Source organism: Haliotis asinina, chromosome 2 (assembly GCF_037392515.1).
Source record: "Haliotis asinina isolate JCU_RB_2024 chromosome 2, JCU_Hal_asi_v2, whole genome shotgun sequence".
NCBI classification, from domain to species: Eukaryota; Metazoa; Mollusca; class Gastropoda; order Lepetellida; family Haliotidae; genus Haliotis; species Haliotis asinina.
Genome location: NC_090281.1, coordinates 50,217,698 through 50,240,003, shown reverse-complemented (window position 1 = coordinate 50,240,003; position 22,306 = coordinate 50,217,698). Strand labels below are relative to the sequence as shown.

General features: G+C 39.0%; 1 protein-coding gene across 1 annotated transcript in view; it reads left to right on the top strand.

Annotated features, from left to right (window-relative positions):
• The window catches only part of LOC137272622 (gamma-aminobutyric acid receptor subunit beta-like), a 72,054-nt gene extending 50,304 nt beyond the window's left edge, over nucleotides 1-21,750 (top strand). The window contains exons 6-9 of the mRNA XM_067805016.1: nucleotides 5,836-5,973; nucleotides 11,323-11,475; nucleotides 15,710-15,945; nucleotides 19,853-21,750. Coding sequence (XP_067661117.1) covers nucleotides 5,836-5,973; nucleotides 11,323-11,475; nucleotides 15,710-15,945; nucleotides 19,853-20,230 — 905 coding nt within the window. The 3' untranslated portion in view covers nucleotides 20,231-21,750. The remainder of the gene's footprint in view (nucleotides 1-5,835; nucleotides 5,974-11,322; nucleotides 11,476-15,709; nucleotides 15,946-19,852) is intronic.
• Nucleotides 21,751-22,306: the final 556 nt, after the last annotated feature.

Below are 22,306 nucleotides of genomic sequence, written 5' to 3'. Positions count from 1 at the left end.
TTCCAGATTGAACATAGCGGTTAACACAATATAGGATATACGTGAGGGTTGTTTTGGACATTGGTTATATCCTATAAATGTGACAACTGAAATAAAGTCGTTTATATATTCCACATTTGTCAACTTGTTACAGTGCTTTGGGTTTTTCAGGTTGTGTACGTGCTTTGGATTTGTCAAGCTGTTCACAATAAGAACAAAGTGAAAGTGTGGGTTGTTAAGACGTTGGAGATTGGTCAGTTTCTGTAAACTGAACTCTATCAATTAAAATTAGGCATCCATAGAATTCACAGAGTATAAGTGTCCATGTATGTATAGCAAATGTCTTGTCTATATATCTTCAGAATAAGCAATTCAAAAAATGCCTCGGATTAGTCACGTTGGTAGCAAGTTTCAGGCTGTTCATGGTTGTTAACACATTTAAGATATGCGGGTTGTTGGAGGTTCGGCATGTTGGAGACTGGGCATGATATTAGAGTGTGATTTTAAAATTAAAATTGTGTGACTTAGATGTTCTAGATTTGTCAACTTGTTAGCCTATTCAATATTAGTCAAGTGACTAACGTGTTCGAGATCGGTAACATATTCAAGAATGAATTAACTTGTAAGGGATATTCGAGACGGGCCAAGTTAACGTCGTTGGCATGTTCAATACTATTATTAAGACTGATCACACAGTTCAAGTTCTCTAGCCTAGTCATATTGTTAACATGTTAAACTCTCTCTTCTTGTTCAAGATATTTCTCTCTTCTTGTTTTGCCCATCTACACTGTATGCCATCCTTACACAGGGCACATGATATGTCAACGTAACATGCTCCAACAATGCTGTGAATAGGTTTCCAATAGGTGTTTGTAAATATATAGCATAACAATATTTTCGGAAAATACAAATATTCGGAAAATGGAATTTACATCCAGTAAAACTGGTAACAAATGTTATAGCAAAAGCCTTAACACAGATATTTAGAATATATTCGAATCCTTATTTCCGAATATTTCTATTTACCTCAAGACATTATAATAATATATATTTACAACGTTACTATCAAGGAATTCACAATGATAATTTCTGTAAAAATATACTTGAATGAAAAACTCAGATACTCAACGGCTGGTAGCATTAGACAGTAAAGAGGGAGACATTAAAACCTGATTTCCAGTGAACAATGACTCTCGAAGGTAACGATGCCACAGTAAGGAAACCCATGCTGTTTGTTGATTCAGACTACCCGACCTGGAAGTGGAACATATAGTTCCAATACAAAACATGTCGCGGGACTTTTAGAGGATACTGATATCCACAGACATAATCTGAACCGACAACTCTACAACAACTCTGTCTTGTTTTATTTTCGACGGTCTTTAATATCCATAGAGTATAATTTTTCAATCCACGCTATCATCACGACATACTTGATTCAAAGAATTATTCAGCCATTTCAGCATACATCATCACGGTCAAAGGATAACGCGTTTCAATGTTTCATTGAGACTGTATAACCAATTAAATTGCCATATACATGCTAACAGGTTAAACAAATGGGCATATTTTTTTGTTTTTCAAGAGATAATATCCGCCCCTCACCAAAGTTTCCAAATAATTCTGGCGACTTGCAGATCCCTTTTTCATGTGTATGAGTAATTTGAGAGAGATATATTGAAACGCCTCACGTCAGATGTAATCAATACCATTCAACAACCCATTGGCTGCTTCTTCTGTTCTGCTGTTTTGTATCGTCCCCATCTGACAACGTCAGGCGAATGTTGATGTTGAAATACCTTAATTCATTGCTACAATGAAATACGTTTGTTGGTCGTGGTTTGATTACGATCCATGGATTGACTGCATTCCTGTGTTTGATGGCTTTCTCTGTAACTGATCACAAATTAGCGTTTTGTGTGGATCCCGACGTATCTTTCAGTCAGCATCTTCAAACGACCCACACGTTTGCACTTCAAACCGGCAGTTCTCTCTGCCGCAATTTTCTTGCTACATTTTTTAAATGAAGAATTACCTTACAGCTGGTTGTGAATCAAGGACGCTGACCTTTCTAGACTACTTGGAATATCTGTAGATTTTCTTTCCAATTCTGAAACAGCCTTTGAAAGGGATGTTATTGATATGTATTACTTCCAATCAATGAGCAGCGTTGAAATTGAAATATGAAAAGTTTATCATCAATGCAACAATACAACTTGTACTGTTTTTTATCCTTTCTCTTGATTGGTTCTTTCCAATTTGGATATGTTGATAAAGTGCTTTCCTACTTTTGGGTCGTTTATTCCATACTTCTCAGTTTTGAATCTGTTGTCCTTGAATATATTTTCCTGTTTGGGGTGTGTTATTCTCGTAATTTCTTGTCATAGGTCTGTTATCCCCGCAAACGTCAAAATCTGGGTTAGAATTGGTTTTTAGTAACCAATGTTTGTCGTAAATGGATAGTAACGAGGTCGGGTGGGCATGCTCGCTGACATCTCGTCGCATTCCATTTGCGTAGATCATGTTGTCGTCCACTTGATTGTCTGGTCCAGACTCTACTATTTACAGAGCGCGTTCATATAGCTGGAATATAGCTGGGTGTGGCGTAAAACACCTCAGCATACCACCAGTCACAATGAATGTGAACCAGATGTGAAAGTGAGGACAGTGGGTGAAAGGCACAAGAATCAGTGACATATTAGAAATATGACTTCAATATCAGGAATGTGAATCATTGTTTCAACAGATTATTGACGCCACTGGTAGCGACAGTAGTTTGTGTTTCTTAAAGGACAGTGAGATGCAGCTCTCAAGAGCGGTGGACTCGCATTCACTCCCCAAACCGAAAGCCTCATAGGTACAAGCCAATTTCTGGTCTGCCTGACATGCATATTTAGACTAGAGCCAAGCAATTCCAGAGTGAAATCCGGATCCTAATCAAACTAGCTCAAACCGCGTCTTTTGTTACGTACCAGGATAGGGCAGAGGAGATCTGTTCATCTCCAGCAAGAACTGACGATATTTCAACCATCCTCTAAGGGCACGAACCGACGCGTGAGTGAGTGAGGTTAGGTTTACGCCGCACCCAGCAATATTTCAGCTATATGGCGACGGTCTGTAAATAATCAAGTCTGGACCAGACAATCCTGTGATCAACGACATGAGCATCGATCTGCGCAAATGGGAACCGTTGACGTGTCAACCAAGTCAGCGAACCTGACCACCCGATCCCGTTAGTCGTCTCTTACGACAAGCACAGTCTCCTTTTATGGCAAACATGAGTTGCTGAAGACCCATTCTACCAACCCATGAAGACTAAACTCAGTTGATATTAACTTAAATTGATATGTCAGCCATGTATGACTTCAATGAAAAAAAACGCAATAATCTAGAATTTAATCAAATCTTATGGAACCGTTCATCCGGACCAGTTTTCAAAGAATCATTTTTGTGTGTATTTTCAATTTAACCCCTGATCAATATCGCCGGCCAATGTGGACGCCATGTCTGAGTGTCTCTTGTGGTGAAGGGTGCAGCCAGGTGAAAGTCAAATTAGGAAATGCCAAAAATGTATGCCCATTGGAATACATACAAAAAAACTAATTCTGGGATTTTGTATGAATCTCCAGCAGCCATAATCAACGACAGCCATGTCGATGAAGAGCTTAAATGTCAAGGTGAACTAAAAAAGGAAAATTCTCGGGATGTTTTATGCTGGGAGAGATCCCAGTCTGCTGTACGCAATTTCTCTTGAATTGCTAAATTATGTTTTAGTATGGTGTGATGTGTGATCAGACAATACCGATTTTGTTTAATATGCTGTCAGTGATACCTGCTTGAAATAAAGTTAATCACTCAATGCTGTCTTTATTTTTTATCTATTTTTATTTTTATTTTATTTACTTTTATTTATTTATTTATTTTTATTTTTTTTGGGGGGGGGTATAAAATAAATGCAACACAAAGAAGTCTGTGATGAATTTACATTGTTCACCTGAACACAGCGAAATGGTTCGTTTGGTTTATCTCATCTTAACCTCCACAATAGGTTTATCTGACGTCACAATGAGGTGGGTCAATAGCCGGACAAATGTCACAGGTTTGTCTGACCTTATTATGCATCATTAGTTATCTGTCTGACCGCAACCTGATGAGATGCATGGGTTGATACCAGGACTAAAGTCACAGGTTTGTCTGACCCTTTGCTGGCCGCCATTATTTCTCTGTCTAACCCCACCCTCATAAGATTGCTGGCTGCCCGGAATAGCGTCAGTAGTTTGTCTGAACTACACTCACCGTCATATTTAGTCTGCCTCAACTCACCCTGGTTACGCGGGACTTGCAATACTGGTTTGTCTTACTCACTATGACGAAGACTGTCGATACCCGACATAACGTCAAAGTTTGTCTCACCTTAACTTGTCCATCATTTCCCGTTATTGTCACATACTTTGACAAAATGAGTCAATAACCTCTCAAAGGATACTGGTATAACCTACCCTAGTCAAATGAGCTAATTCCCTCTCTAGGGTCTCTGACCTGACCTTAGGCCAAGAGAGTCCGTCGATACCGCAGGTCTTACCCTAACAGAATGGGTCGATACCCAGACAATACTCACTGGTTCGTCTGACCCAGGTCTGATGACATTCATCCAGGGGACTGTCCTGATATTGATGAAAAATTGCTGTCTGGGCATAAAGTGCCCTTACCCGCACTCAGCTCTAAGTGACCATGTTGATGGTGGTCAGACCACAATGATCCCTGGAAATCCTTGGGAAAGAATGATAGTCCTGTCCGGCATAATGAATAGATAGAACCTAACTGATGCATACTGAGTGCGGGGTTGTCGATGTTGTATTGGCCGGTGGAGATATGGTAGCAATTCGTAATATTAAGAAGGGTATTTTATATTTTTGTTGATTGTTACAGGCAGCCATGTCATTGTGCCAAGTAGACACAATTTACCGATAAAAACGTCTATATGGTATTGTAATACGTTTTATTATAGCTTCTTATACAATTACCTCATCAAATCATGGTCCTTGTACCTGGAGTTACAGTAAGCAAATGTTAAAGGTTTTAGGAGCATTTTGTAACCTCTGATTATAGCGAAGAGAAGGTTTCTTTTGATTAGCAGATTGGTTGGCTAGTTGATTGGTTGGATGGTTGGTTAGGGTTGTGATTGGATGCTTGGTTGATTGGTTTGTTGGCTGGTTGGTTGGCTGCCTAGCTAGCAGTCGGTTGTTGGTTCGTTGGTTGGTTGTCTGGCTGGATGGTGGGTTGGTTTGTTGGTCAGCTGGCTGACTGGCTGACTGGATGACTGGCTGACTGGATGGCTTGGTTGATTGGTTGGTTGGTTGTTGGTTGGTTAGTTGGTTGTTGGTTTACTTAGTAGTTGGTTTCTGGCTTGTTATGAGTTGAATGCCACACTTTGCAACATGAGTGAATGAAAGTTGTTTAATTTGTTCTTTCATCTAACCTGACCAGTTAAAAATATACCCTTGAAAATTGAATTACACCAAAATATTACACAGGATACTACAATGACGTCTGTCTGGAACCAAAACATTGCTAATTTATGATTCGAAACGCAACAACAATGCACATCGCATACGCATAAACATCTAATACCCTTTTTGTGTTTCAGCTGCTTCACGTAGCCACCCAGCATGGAGTATCCTTTGTCTGATCTGTTGTATGGCAAATATTATCATGGATGCTAACACACCAATAACCTTTACGCTTTCCTCGCCCCGAACAATTGCATTTATATGTCAATCAAAAGACTGTTATCAATCGTTGTGCGAGATATGCCAATCTTTGAAAATCGGTTGACGCATTATTTCCTCTTTGCAGACGGCTATGCCGAAGCTGATGTAGATCTGAGATGGCTGAACGAGAGGGATGCTGTCTCAGGTGTGGAAAACGTTGATCTTCCTCAGTTCTCCATAGTGGATTACTCTACAGTGGTGTGGGTCGAGCGACTGCTAACGGGTAAGTGTTCCCATCACAGGAAATATTGATAGAGTTGTCACAAGTCTTTATCCGCAATCAGTCTACATTAGAACAGACGTTTACATTGCTGGAACATTGTCACGGGGCTTTAGCCCTGATCCATCCACAATTAGATAGACCGAGAAGCTGATGGTTCAGACTTTACATGGACAAGGATGACCAAGATGCAAATTTGGATTACTAGGAATAGCTTGTACTGGGTAAGTGTGTGGTATTTGCAGTGCTGTGGAAATGTGACAGCAAACATTCCATATGTAAACACTGTTGTAATCCGATCAGTTGAAGCTTTCATGGACACATTAAGGTTCGAAACTTCTCATTAAGCACCTTTATTTGAATGTCACTATGATAATTTGAAGAAAATGAATGTGCATCCTCTTTGGTCTACTATATTCTGAATATTATTTTCTAAAAAAAAATGTAATTTCCAAACTCTATAAATTGCTAGTGATCTTCTTTCACTTAATGTGTTAAAATGTGTTCTGTTTGCAGTATTACAGTAGTTTGCAATTTGTCATTTTGTCTCGACTTCACCAATCATTGTGTGTTTTGTCCAAGAACTGAAGCCCTGTGATTGTAGGAGAACGTAATGTTTTGTTTCTTTCTTTCTTTTTTGTTTCTTTGTTTGTTTTAGACCGTATCTAGTTATACTTTGCTATAATTATGTCAATATTCCTGTCTGGACTAGACAATCCCGTGATGAGCATCGCTCTACGTAACAATTACGTGTGCAGTGTATAATGGAAACTGCATCTGAACAATTCACTGATACCATTCAATAACATTGATTTTTCATTGTTACCAATATTGACGAGCTGCACATGCTTTTGAGGAAGACATGCTTGGCATTTTGCGAACACCTGGTGTCATCGCCGATTTAAATGATTCATTCGCATCACGTTCTCTAGTATCCATCCAGTTCCTGTTGTGATCACTGACGCTTGGAAGGCTCTGTGTTTTAGTGTTTTGTTTTGTCATTCTTGAAAATAGTGAAAACGAATATACATTTTGCGCCTTAGAATATTGCTACAGTTATGTGTGACCGTCAGTGCATCTGCTCGAATGGATTTTTCTTTCGTATTAGGGGAATTCCTCGCCGACTCTTCAGCTTTCTGTTTTTGAAAGCGTGTCCCAAAGTGTTTGCACCACCTTCAGCAATGTTCAGACTATATTCCTTCTCACACATTCCACACAGTGGAAACTTGAACCGAGAAATAGGCCTCAACCACAAACCGAAAATTCGTCCTTGTGTTCTAATATTTCGTGGCGGTATCAGTCTGGCTGGGGGTATAAGTCCATCTTGGGCGATTTACCATTGTTCATTTTTAAACGGATTTTAAGAGAGGAATATATTTTCAACACAGCGCTGGGGAAAACGTGTCCAATATCCCTTAAAAACAACCACTGCCAAATCGATCGTCCTTCAGATTTTCACCAAGATGTGTTCTTGATTACAATAAATCTCACAATTTTGAGAAGAACGTGGGTTGAAATCAAAACAGTCTCCCATTTTAGAATATACTTCCCCAGAACAATTTCGGTCAATACCATTTAAAGGAGCTCGGTCCGAAGCTTCTTCTTGTTCAAAAGCCCTTTACCGCGCAAGAACAACGAAAATGCAATTAGGGCCAGTGGCTGTTCTTCTTCAGGAGATGCGGTCATCATTCGATATTCCCTCCACTGGGTATGATGTGAGGCTTTGTGACGGGGCTTCTTGGAAATATTGACATTCGCAAACAATTCTTTAAGCAGGTCACCTTTTTACCCCCGTTCTTCCTCTACTAATGTTGATCTTTTCAATTGCTATCCCCTTAGTTTTCCGAGAGACTAATTTCACATTTGGTTGTTTTATATTGATTATCGATTCCCGAAAAATCTTGCTACAGTTTTAGAGACCGCATTTACACATCTCATGGATGAGCCATACAATGTGTGTCCTCTTCTGAAGAAGATTTCTGTTCTTGAAAGCATTCATCAACAATGGCGACAACACTGGTTTGGCCTCTGTGCTGCTTTCGTGGAGGTTCCAGCACAGCGTTGCATTTGATTGGATACAATGTGGTAATGATGGGTCGTCATCTCTAAACGCTGGGCCCCTCCTATCTCAACAGCCTGAAAACCCATTTCACAAAGCTTCAGGCATGTTTCTGTTAAAGGGGGAATCGATTCCGGCTCTAACCTTGGGTCGGTGTTGTTCCGTTTACGCAACTATTTTAGTTACAGCGAATACCAAACGAATGTTTGATCTATTCTATAGCAATATTGATAAATTTCCTTAGCAGAAATTAACCCCTTTGGCATGCCTTCAGAAGAGGATGCAGTCTGATTGAGCATGGACATTATCTGATAAGTGGACAAGAAGACCATTTCGGAATATGCAAGCCATGCAAAGTGGCTTACAAACTGTTCCTTCTAAACATTTACGGAATTCTTCCTTACGTATTTAAAATAATCTTCCCTTAGTCGTGATGATGGTGATGAGATACAGATGAAATAGTGCCATTAGCACTTCAGGAGTTTCCTGTTTTCCTGCTGTTTCCAAGAAACAATTACTGTTTGTGCATTATTGTGTCTCTTAGCCGTTGCAGGATCCAGAGTCTTTGTGTTTGAATCCCCTCCAACTCTGTGGTTATTGTTATTAAGCTGAGATGCCTGGTATCTCGTTATCATTTCCTACAGGCAATAATGCTGCCGGGTTTATACGTAATTAACAATTTTGCGTTTGTACGCGTCATTTATCCTTTGAATATGGTTAGGTACGTAGAAACAGAAATGGTTATCTTCACGTTTCTTTTCTTATAAAGTGTATTTTCTTATACTGTTGGGTTCAGTCTGTTTGCAGTAATAAGGTTAAAGAATTTTGAGAATCAGTATATTTATTCTTGCTAACCTTATTGGGTTTTACAAAACGAATTGACTCAGACGCACGAGGCAAGGGTTTATATAAATATAAATCTTTCTCAGCGCTATTCTTGAAACAAACTGATGGTCTATATATCATTCATTACTGAGTGTCTGGTTACCGGGATGGGCGTCTGTGGTTGTCAATCATGTAATGTTCATAATCGAAATATTCTGATATTTACAGTGGTGACGTTTCCAAAATACGTTGTATCCACAGTAATAATGATCTCTCCTCAATTTGTGGCCTTTACGTAATTTGTGAGATGCGAAGCGACAATTAGTTTTTCTAAGAAATTACTCAGAAGATATTCTAACTCCCTGGGTCAGAATATAGTGGAGAGGCACATAACTTTATTGAGTTATAAAGATAGCACAAGTATCAATATAGAAAATACCAATGTCCCGACAGGATGTCAACAGAAACAGTGTTGTACTGGTGGAACACTGCTACACAGTAACACTGCCACTTGTCACAAACATGAGGATGAGCTAAAACGTACTTGATCCTGAGAGTTTCTGATGTATGATGTTTTAGTGACGCATGTAGGGGAGTACATACTTACCCTTTTGTGACCCATTCTTGCTATTTCCGCCTCTGTTTTATCTTTTACAGCCATTTCATTCTTAGACACCTTTTTATCTAGGGTTCACTTATTTATGAGACAGTGTGTTTTATGCCGCTTTTGTTCAATCCCAGCAATATCACAGCGGAAGACACCGGAAAATGGCGTAGGAGTCTAAATATGTCGTCAATCGACCCCGGGTCTTTGACGTGACGAATGAGCACTAGTCTGTTTCACCCTCACATAAAGTATTATTGCTGCAATACCTCAGAATTATTGGAGAGTGAGTTATTCAAATCACAACTTTAGTTTCAAGGCTATGTGAAGAAACGTTTCGAGTACACTGAAAGTTAATTTCAAACTGTGCAAAGAAATTTTGTTTCATGTATGTTTTTATCACAAAGGCAATTTAAAGCTTTTCTCAGATGATATTCATTGTGCATATGTGTTTTATCTTTTTGGCACCGTAATGACATATTGCTGTAGAGAAAAGTGCTGTGTTTTCCCTATAGGCTTTATGAATAAGATAGCAAATGTCTGTCACAACAGTGCGTTTGTATGTTCTACATTTCTTATTGTCTGTGCATTGTTATAGTCTGTTTCAAATAATTTCCGTTTATTTCTACTGAGTGTCACGTTGTACACTGGACATAATGATGGCAATAGAGGGGCGAATCCAGGGTTTCTGAGAATGGGAATACACAAGGATCATGAAGTCTACAGGTTACGAGGAAACTTTATTCGAGGGGGGCACGCACCTCCCACATCCACACCCAAGCCTCTTCTTGATAAGGTCTGCAATAACATGACACCTAGCACATTGATGGGTTCATTTCCAATCCTCTCTTCGTAATCTACTTCATGTTGGTGTGCGGTTCTATCCTGGAGTATGCTACACAAATTTAGATCGGGCTGTTACATATTTCTGCCACGAAATGCCTTTGATTTCATTTGAGTAGTAAATTAATCAGAAAATAATTATTATTTATTCACTGCAGATGCTTCGCATGTATTTCTTATTCTGCAGATATTATGGCAGTTTTGATTAGCATATATCAAGTTAGGTTATATCATATATTGCTATATGCAATATAATGCGTTTGTATTTCAATGGTGTGTGTGTGTGTGTGTGTGTGTGTGTGTGTGGGTGGGTGTGTCTGTGTGTCTGTGTGTCTGTGTGTGTGTGTGTCTGTGTGTGTGTGTGTGTGTGTGTGTGTGTGTCTTCATGGAATCATCCATATCAGATTGTCGTCAGAGGAACGTTTGTGATCTCGATGACGTCATCTAGATCAATGTTCATGATATCATTTCGTCTAGTCCACACTCGATTACTTATTACATACACATAGAATTATTAGGTGTTAACAACAAGAAATCTCAGCACATAGTTTGGAATGGAACTAGATGGTGTACTATGCTGATTGACACAATCCATCAAGTGTTGTTCCGATTATGGAATAAAGTCGTCTCTTATTACCGTTTGGGCATTGCGTCATCATGTGTTACAATGTCTTGATTGTTATCATCTATGGTAATGCGCCGTGTTGTAGATTAGAATAATGTTTTTGAATTTTTGGACACTGTTATTGTTGCACATGTAATGATATGCAGCATGAACACGAAGAATGTTGTTTAACGGCGGTCTTTATATACGAGGTACGATGGAATAGCCCAGTGGTTAAGGTGATCGCAGTAACGCCGAAGCCTTGGGTTCGATTCCCCACATGGCTACAATGTGGTTCGATTCCCCACATGGCTACAATGTGTCAAGCCCATACGTGGTGTCTCCCGTCGTGATGTTGCTGGTGTATTGCTAAAGGCGGGGTAAAACTTAACTCACTCACTTTTGTACTCTTTCCAGGTAACTACACCCGACTTTCCTTGCACTTCAACCTCCAACGCAACATCGGATACTTCATCTTTCAGACATACCTTCCATCCATCCTGATCGTCATGCTGTCCTGGGTGTCGTTCTGGATAAACCACGAGGCCACATCGGCCAGAGTAGCCTTAGGTAAGACCCTCCTTTACAAAGTCTTGGATATATACAGAAAGTACCGTACGTAAGAAATCTGTACTGTAAGATTTATTTAAACTACGTGATTATAAATCACCATTAAATAGTGATGGTAGTGGCAGATCTCGTGATGTTGCGTATTTAGGTTAATTAGTGATGGTAGTGACAGATCTCGTGATGCATAAAAATTATTTAGGTTAATTAGAGATGGTAGTGGCTGATCTCGTGATGTCTATTTAGATTAATTAGTGATGGTAGTGTCAGATCTCGTGATATATAAAAAATTATTTAGGTTAATTAGAGATGGTAGTGGCATGGTCTCGTGATGTATATTTAGGAGGCTGGTGGGATAGCCCATCGGTAAAAGCGTGCGCTCGTCACGATGAAGACACAGGCCCGATTCCTCACAGGCCCTCTTCAGGTGTCAGCCACTGTGATATTTCTGGAATATTGCTACAAGCGGCGTAAAACCCAGCTCATTCACACACTGTCAGCAAATAAATATATAATAGTGATGGAAATGTTGCACACTTCTCAGACACATTCAGTTCTATTTTATTTGTTTTTGTTTTGTTATTTGTTTCGTGTTTGTTTTTTAGGTGGGTTTGTTTAAGGAATATACTTTTGAGCAAGAGGTATTTGACATCTCCACGTTTAAACATTAAATGGATTGAAAGCATTTTATTTCCAGACTGTCGTGATTTGTATTTAATGTAGACCAGCCGAGAAATGAACATCACTTGAACGAGGATTCGTTGCTGTTGTCACCATTGCAATCATGTAACAAAACTTATATAAATAAATTCAGCTGTTGTCAGGGCAGGTTTTGGTTTAGTATTATCAAAGAAAAATAAAAGCGACGAATAAATTTCCATAGCAAAAACAAATGTCAACTGAAAGCAAAGTCTACTGTGCGAATCCAAAAATGTATCTTGATTGTGTGTTCATTGCAAAAGATTAACGTACACTGCCGAAACGCGAGCGTCCTAGCATCGTTTCCTTGAGCTTTGTATATATATGCTTCGCCTTTGTCCTCAGAGTGATGAGAATTCTAATGCTCTGGCCGTTTGTTGTTATTCAAATGTTCCCCTTCATATTCTGGAAACCAGATACGTGTTGATGCTTTGAGTAGCATGATACCCGGTTAACGGTAATTCATAGGGAGATGCTTTCTCCAATTTGTTTCTTATGATTCGACACGTCCTAGCTTTCGGCTCCACATGATTAAGTGTATTTGTAAGGGAGAAGCATGCTCCTTTAATCCTTAAAATTTCCTTTTTCGTAAATGACAACAAAAGCGCGCTCCGTCTATATTCCCTTAACCGAAAACGTTAACACGATTTTCTTGACAAAAACTGACATTTTTCTTGAAATGTACGGCGAAACGCGTTAAATTAACAATTATTTGGATTGAATTACGTGTTTGACGTGATAAATGAACACCTGATTCTAGCTGCTAGCCATGAACGACTTTTCTTTTTTAAATCGTAATTACATAACAATGTTTTTAAGAAATATCAATGAAAACTGATCATTTTAGTAAGATTATCACTCTTACGAAGTGCGCATGGTTCGCTTCTCTGACGTGAATGGGTATAGATTTTGTTTCGAATTTATACCAAGAGAAATCTCTCAGTCCTTTTCTCCTTGGGATATTTTTATAATATGTTTCCAGTCGATTCTCAAAATGATTGTATTTGCTCTCACATGGTTCCGATTTGAAGTACATTTCGCCAAACACATATTAATACGGGGCAGTTTGGTCACTGGAGTTACATATTGATGGCTAGTACGATTAAAGTGTCTCCGCCTTTCTCCAGGCTTCATCCATATTCCGCTTTTTTAAATATCGTAAATAATAAGAATTATAACTTTTTTCACACAGTAAGAAATAATGGATGTTTATTTTTATGCATTTTACTGTTAAACACCACGGTTCCGAATTGTTTATCTTGTTTATTTGTGTGTAATATATAGGTTAATCATATTATCAAGTGATACACTCGGTTTTGTACCAGAGATAGCCCGCTTAATTTTATCCCATTTTAAACATTTATATGTTAATTTTTCGATTTTATAAACGCATTACACATAGAAGTGTGACATGTCTTAAGGTATATGCATTCCCTGTTTTCAAGAGCTAAAACAATGAGAAACAACATCGTAGCATTAATATTCCTTTCTCTTTGACCTTCACCCAGTGCTAAATTATACGTTGGCCTTCACCCCAAAACCGACGTTGTGGCTATGTTCATCGCAATCCCTGTTTTCAGGAGCTAAAACAATGAGAAACAACGTCGTAGCATTAATATTCCTTTCTCTTTGACTTTCACCCAGTGCTAAATATACGTTGGCCTTCACCCCAAAACCGACGTTGTGGCTATGTTCATCGCACAGATGCTTATGTCAGATATCATTTTAGGAGGATACGAATCAAAATGACCACAGGTCGAATGTACCTTAGAGTGAGTGAGTTTTGTTTTACGCCGCAATCAGCACTATAGCAGCTACACGGCTGCCTTGCATCCCTTAACCGTATCAGGATGCACTGTTTATTAGTTCCGATCTTAATTTGCCAACAAGTTTGAATCATAGTCTGGAAGCATCACCACCATAAATTCTTCCAAGTGGTAGAACATTCAAGACTCGGCATGGTAGACTGTTAGACTTCTATCACATTGAATGAAAAACTGTATATAATATTCTTATACTCGGTCTCGAAAAATAACACCATTTTGGTTCGTATCTGTAAAATGGCTACAGGGATATTTTTCTTAATCTTTCATATTTAAGGGCTATACGGGAAAGGAGCTACCTTATGCCATGAGGACGCCCAAATATATTTTAATACATTAATGTTAAGTGTGATGGTTTCAGAAAGGTATATTTCGTCCATTTGCAGATTTTGGAACATGAAAACCTAAGGGGAACAATACATGTTTGTCGACATTTGACCTTTTGTTCCTTTCTTCAAAATGATGATAGGACGATTTCTGTTCTGAGTTGTGAACTTGTAACAATTGTGACTGCTGTTATGTAATTACGAGATAAACATCATGTGTTGGCCAATTTCCGGGTGTTATTGAATATTTGAAGCACGGGCGTCAGCCGGAGGTTTCAAATGAAATATTCCCGTGCTTCAAATTCTCAATAACATCCGGAAATTGGCCAACACATGATGTTTACTGACATTGTAAACACAAAAGTAAACCAAAGGGTTTTAATCTCTGCACTTTTACATCGAGTACGGGTACAGCAGTGACGTGTCATCAGCCGGCCGTTTCAGCCAGTTCCCATGGTAGCATCTGGAAGTGCTCATTTGTGACGTCATTCTAACTTTACGTCACAATATGATTTGAATGACTTCACCACTGTTGATGACACAACAAAATAATTGTTTACGTGTCAATACGGAGTGAGTAGTCTTGCAGTTTCAGGGAATCTGATACCATTTGATGTTTTTCAATCAATCAGATTACAAAACACAGTGACTTTTGGTTTACAGTGTTTATTGTTATTTATGAGGCACATTTCTCTTGGTCAGGTCACAGTTGTTTGGTCTCATGTAAACCGGGATCATGAAGATTTTCTGGCTAGATAGAGGTGAAAATAGACGCACAGTTGGGTGTTACTAAACACATGAAAATAACCGGCCTCAACTGCATAAATCTACATGCAATATAAGATGGTAGTTAGCCTACAAGATAAAAGGCATTAACATGAATAGACGACTGACAAGCGGTCCTTTTTTTTTGATGCTTAACGCCGCACTCAGCAGTAATACAGTTGTATGGCTCCATTCGGTAAATAATCGATTTTGGGCCAGACAATCCAATGATCAAGAGCATTATCATAGATCTACGCATTTGGGACGAGCCTGACCAGCCGATGACGGTTGCTGAAAACTAAAATCATTGGACCGGGATCTTCACGGGTCACGGCAGCCTGTTATCACTCCATCACTGAATCACTGAATTATCTGAATCGATCGCCGAAGTAGTGTTGAAAATCTTTACTATGAATCAAAGAATTCAGTGGAACCAAAAGTATTTTCAGACATATCAGGCTAAGGTTTTCAGGCATCAGCAAGGATATTCAGCAAGCGTTCCTGAAAGATGCTAAGCACATATTGGATTTGAGGCTTTGCAAATCTTCATCAGATAGATAACAAAACTGAATGAGTCAATATTGTTTTACGCCGACGTTATCAATGTCCTTGACTCGGTTTCAGGAATCACAACTGTGCTCACCATGACAACAATAAACAACGGCGTCAGATCGTCCCTGCCACGTATCTCGTATGTCAAGGCTATTGACATCTACCTGGTCATGTGTTTTGTGTTTGTGTTCGCGGCCCTCTTGGAGTACGCCGCTGTCAACTACACGTACTGGGGAGCGCGGGCCAAGAGGAAAGCCAAGCGGCTCAGGGAGAGGTCCTTCAGGCAGAAGACTGATGGGGAAGTCATGGTAAGGGCATTGTACTGTTACCCTGCTCTAACGTAGTTGAAACAAACCGAGTAGACATTTGAATTTTCCTGAAACAGTACTTTTTGTTGTGGAACAAAGGTTTCATAACAGACCGGGTATACTTGGCACGGTTTTTGACTTTTTTTCCGGGCTATTATTAATTTTGTAACAGGGGAAATATACTTTAGACAACTTTTGAAATTTGAAAATCGATTACTCTTGCACTGAAACGTTATAACAGACCTAGTTTACTTTACAAGTGGTTTGATATATATTACTATTTCATCCAAAAGATTATTGAGCGATATTAATTTGCAAAGATTAACATTGTGTTAAGACAATATATGACATCCAGAGGGAGTAGGGCATACTGGATTTGCAAGGTTAATAAAATGAAAATGTCGTCATACCCCCCCCCCCCCCCCCCCCCCCCTCAACCCCCGTTTACGCACGTTACGCACGTCTCAAATTCGGGGGTGTCTCCAAAATGTCACCAAACTATATGCAGTCCGATATGTTTAAAGAGCTACGAAAGCTCTGAGTATTTTCCCGCTATGCATATTTATTTTCACTCGGAAAGTTTCCATTCATGAACACCTCTATTAGACATTGAATAGAATACCCGGATGACCTTCAAAGACATATGTATGACCATGTAAGACCATCTTTCAATATTTTAATCTACGTGTTTTAATCCCAGATATAAATTGTTTAATATTCACCATTGGTAAATGTATCAAGGTTGTAGATCGTGCTTAAAATGGTTTAGTTTCTCCCACATTGTTTGACGCTTCAGTATATATGTTGTGTTTAAGCCATCCCCTTTCCTATTGAAGGGACATTTAACAATACCCATTTTCATGTTTGACTGGTGTATCTAGATTAAAGAAATGGTCCGTGTGTGATCTGGTATGTGACACAGCTTTATTATTAGGACTGGCTGTAACTGTGTATGTCAACGATCGTTTCATCGCGGTGACTATCGGATGATTTGTGATGCGGCATTGTGCTTTATTCACTCAATTTCATATCGGGACAATACTATTGGTCACGGGCTCAAAATGTATTCGCTGAATAAGGTCAAAATGTTGGGAATATCGGTAATATCAGAAAACTCAAATCATTACGTGGTTATTTTTTCACAAACATAATGGCAGCCTACGCTATTTCAGATATATGCTTATTCGTCCTGCTACCCATCAGATAAGACAACATCGGCTGTGAGTGGATGAAATAAGAAGCATGATCAAAATGTCTAACCGCACTACAATGGCAAACCATATCTATTTTCTTAATTATTGCATTCATCGACAGATAGATAATCTCATTTCGCAAAGAAAACAACGATAGGATAGTCTTCGTTTTTCGTATATACTCAGGAATCAAATAATGGAATAATGAAATAAATAATTTTGTCAATGGAAGAAGCATACTGTAGTTGATAGTGACTTCAACAATTAAAAATTGGCACTGGTGACACTACTCTTGTGATGAAGCCGATTCGGAACATGTTTCCAATTGCTAGAAGGTTTTTCAAGTGTCAAATTCTTGGGATTTCATTTCCAGGAACTGTCTGGGAATGATGCTCAAAAGCAGGTTCGGTAAATCAATAGATTATTCCAAGGACCTATAACTTTTTCCCTGAGCACTGTGACCGCTGTTGTTGATTTATAGCGTTTTAAGTGGATCTCCTATCGAATAATCTTGGTGTTGCTGCGGGGTTATCTCAGTGAATCAATTACCTGGTCCTCTGGCGAAAGTCCGTCATGCCTAGCATACAAGAGTTATCAAATATCAAGCGGACAATTAATCTCTATCATGGGCATCCTGCGTATCAATCGTAAATTTTAGACAGCTCTTCCTAAACAATCTGTAAGATTTCAAATTGTGAAATAAAATAACTCAAACACATAAACCGATCCGACTTGACGCGATATGCCTGACGTAGCTGTCTTTCTGTCTGAGATGGGACATACATTGTATTCCTTAGAGCAGTTATCTCCCCCTGTGAGTTGTTTTGGCAAGCGTTGACTAGGAGACCTGATGCTGCGTTATACTGACGGCACATTACTTGGCCGTTAACACAGCTAATAAAACGCCAGAGGAATTTATATGAGTACGCATTCGTTTTTACATCATCAACTCAATCTTTGATTTAACCTGCGGTCTTGTCTGTCCCCTGAAGTTAAGCATCGCCTTTGCTGAGAAATTTAGCTTGTTTTTTAAATTGAAGACAAATAGCATTTCAAAGAAATTAAACGAATGTCTTTTCTCGGTTGTGGTGAAACAAGCTAGATGGTTTCTGGAAGAATAAACATTGATAGTTATTCCTAGTTTTAACGTTTCGTTTCTCGGTTGGAGAATATTGAGCATGAAATACGAGATGATTTTGGCGCAATGAGCTGGTATATTTGTCAGTGATTTCCACTTTAATTGTAATCTCATCATACCGCTATCTCGATCATTTTAATGAATGATGTTTTGGGGGGTTTTTTTCAAATTGAATTTAAACACTAATTATAGCTCGCATACAACCCGTGGAGTTGTTTACGTCAGAAGCAATCATGTGACCATATTACTTCGGACTACTTGACGGCCATTTTGAAATTATTCTAAACGAAATTCGCAAGTTTTTTCACTCTTTGTCGAGCATGAATAAATTCTGTGTCACTCAAGCTTTCGAGCGAGAGAGCTTTGAAAAACCTTGCCTCCATGCTGTCGTTTTCACACATTAATCAGGTCTCTGGCACCAATGGGAGGCAAACCAACGCTCTGGTTTGATCCAATCAACCATATTTCACTCAGTTATCTCCATTCAAAGCCATGGCGCTTTTGCAAAAATTCCTTAGATCATGTTGGGATTTAGTTTTTGCCTGATTTATCGTGTACTTTAAAAGATGAAATCTTATTTAAACAAGTTCCAAGAATTCTATAAAATAGGCTTCGTGGTGTTTCTGCAGTGACATGGAAGGACGGTACATTTTTATCCCTGAACTTTACGACCTGGTGTTCAGACGTAATATCGTCTTTAAATGCATAAAACGTTTATGGCATTTTTTTATTAGAAATGAAGCAAGAGATGCTGTGTTAGCAAATTATCCCCTGTGATAACATAAGCCTTGTAATCGACTGTCAATTGATTGGGCTTACGAACGAGAATAGCTATCGATACGACCCTTGGTTGTGTTAAGATCTTGATGGTTTGCGACAATATTTCTGGGTCGGGTTTTTGTTTCTACCAGTCGCAAACCAAATATAGTCTTCCGAGCCGATTCTGATCTGCAGTTTCCCTTAATAGGACAAAAATCATTATTTTCATTAATCGACGAATCAAAGACTACATTGTGCGAACTGTAGAGGTATTACAGTTAAAATGATGACGAGAATAAAATAAAATGATACTTATCTCTGTGCTTTGGTGAGGGTGCCAGTAAAAATATAATTTAACATTAATATGGCATGGTGTGCGATTTTGTGAATAGCAGCAACTCCAATCTAAAGGAAATAAATTTCTGGCGCCACGGTCAGCAAATCCCAAAGTACTAAAACATATACTTCACATCGATATAAGTTGTTTTCGCCTGTACTCCCAATACAGATAAGAAATAATTACACCGCTGAGATACTTGCTCGAGAACAGGGGCTCCTTCAAAGAAGGAACCTTTACTAAGGTTAACTGAACTCCCATTCTTTAACGTTGCCCTAAATTCGCCTAAGTGACTTACGATCACCATAGGACTTTGTTGGAGGAGGAACGGTTCGGTTCTATGATATGCTTTGAGATTTCCATGTACCCATACATTGTACCTGTAAGCAACTGCGGTGATAAAGTCTTCAGCCCCACACGTAGCACTCTCCCGATCACGGGGACCTATATATGAACCTAACCGGTTCGTGTTTGTTTCAGAATAACACCTATGACGCTATGGAACTGAAGGAGATCCGGATGTCCCCTGTCATGGGGATCAGAAACAACCAAACCTTCACTGCAGACGTCGAGGCTGAAGGAGCAGAACCCCCGAATCTGCGCATGGCACCTTCAATTCCCAGAACGTATGTTTCCCATGGTTACCTGCCTAGCAACCTTGTGCGCAGAAGGAATAGCAACTCCCAGCCAAAGAAGAGGCGCCTGTTTTCAAATTTCAAGCAAAAGGCGAAGTCCATCAAGGTGAAAATACCCAGAGTGCAGGACGTAAACACCATTGACAAATATTCAAGGCTTATGTTCCCGTTGCTGTTTTTAGCTTTTAACGGTACCTACTGGGTAGTTTACCTTTTCGTGTGACAGTTTGCATGATCCCGATGATGGTCAGTTGTTGTTGATGATGATGATGATGATGATTATGAAGGTCGTTCTTGATACTTTCGCACTGAAAGTACTATAACAACCCAGAAAGGATCAACTTTGAAGGGTTAGGGTTGTCTTGTGGACCATTTAGCAAAAACACTCGAAGCGAACTTCAAATACAACACACTGTTTTGCCGAGGTTCACCTCGATGCTTGAGAAGTACTGGTGGAAGGATGTCACCAACCGTATTCACTCAAAGCAATGAAGAGCCGGAACAGATGAAGCATAGTCAATCGACTGTAAAGGACTGTCAACAAGTAGCAGCATTCTCAAACACGAGAGCATTGTGCGTTACAAAGGAGCGACGCCGACGGTGTTGTCAAACATTGGCAACTACTGCGAACTCATGAATAGGTTCCACATGTATCTGAGTGAGGTTTTAAACGGGAAAGTGCTCATGATCGAGGGTCTGTATCACAATAGTTTCACAGATGTTTAAAAATGCATGTGTTGGCAATTTTATCAAAATGTGTGAATGTAAGATGTACATTGTAACATGTGTTGCAGTTCCTCCGATCAAATAGTCATCATGTACATATTTGCACCATTGTAATAGGCATCGACATATTAACATAAGAAATTGCGTGTTATTTCGTTTTATCCTTATATCCATTCGACGATTCTACAAACAGTTTTGTATATTTGCTTTTTTCAAACCATAACATTGTTTTATTTTTTTGTGTGCCTAATTCTCGGGTTACCATACACCTAATTTACATAGTAAAGTCTTCTTTATATTTGACAGTCTGTGGTATAAATGTACTTCTACACTGCGTACCTCTGTTGATCATCATTGTAAATACATCATTGTCATGTATCTTTTATTTCTGTCAACAACGATGATACTATTACCACGAAACTATTTGAATCTTTACACGCGTGAAATTGGCATATCACCAGGACTGTGAGACTAGAGACATATGTCCAGGTACTAGACATTTCGTGTAAATACCAGTGTTAGAACTATACTGGATTTTACTTCACTTAGAAGAAGTCACTTTCCATTATGCAACGTTCTAAATATGTACATTTAATAAACAGCACATGTGCACGAGGTATGTTATTCTCCGGCTTATTGATTGACAGGTGTACATATACCACTCTGCTCATTGCGCATGTATATTGACATATGCTCATTGATGTACATTTCAGTAGGGACCGTCTTTGTATTTGTTAAACAGTTCATCAGTTATACCGTATTTCAAATCTTACCTTTGATTTCTAAGACTGTTTCAAACCGCTATATAAGTCATAGGCTTGGTTTGCTTGTAATGATCTACAGAAAATAGTAAGAAGCTAAGAATTAAAATGCATGTAATATTTAAAAACTGTCTTGCTGTACAATAGTGCATGGCTGTGTACTCTTCTGTACTACGAGAGGAGTAAGATAGGTCTTATTGTAGACATTTAATTGTATTTAAACTCGAAAGATCGAATAAATATTTTTATGCAAAAAGATGATTTTGTTGAAATGTAATACAGTGAGGAAATGTGATAAAAGACCCGAAGTTACAATAAATAATATTTACTGGGATTTCCGCCGCAGTGTACGTCAACGTCTCCAAGGAAAAACCTAAGCGATGGTATAATTTCGACAGGGACGTACGAGCCCTACGAGCGCTTTTCATAAGTGAAAAGATTCCTGAATTTTAACTCACGATAAGAAGATCATGTCACAAAGTCAGATATAACTCAACATGTCCTGTGACTTTGAGAGTGTCGGAATGTTTAGAATGAAGTATGCATTAGATGTTTGCCAAAAGCCAAAGGTTCAAAGGTGAATAATTAAGGGGTGGCGGGGGAGATACCAGAACGGTTCCAAAACGATCGTTTAACCCCTGGTAGTGGTGAAAGCGTTCACCTGTCACGTAGAATACTCGGGTTCGATTCCCCGCATGGGTACAATGTGTGAAGCCTTTTTGTGGTGTCCCCTGCCTTGCTATTGCTGGAATATTGCTAAAAGCATCGTAAAACTAAACTCACTCATTGTTCAGCCTGTATGTTAGTGTGAT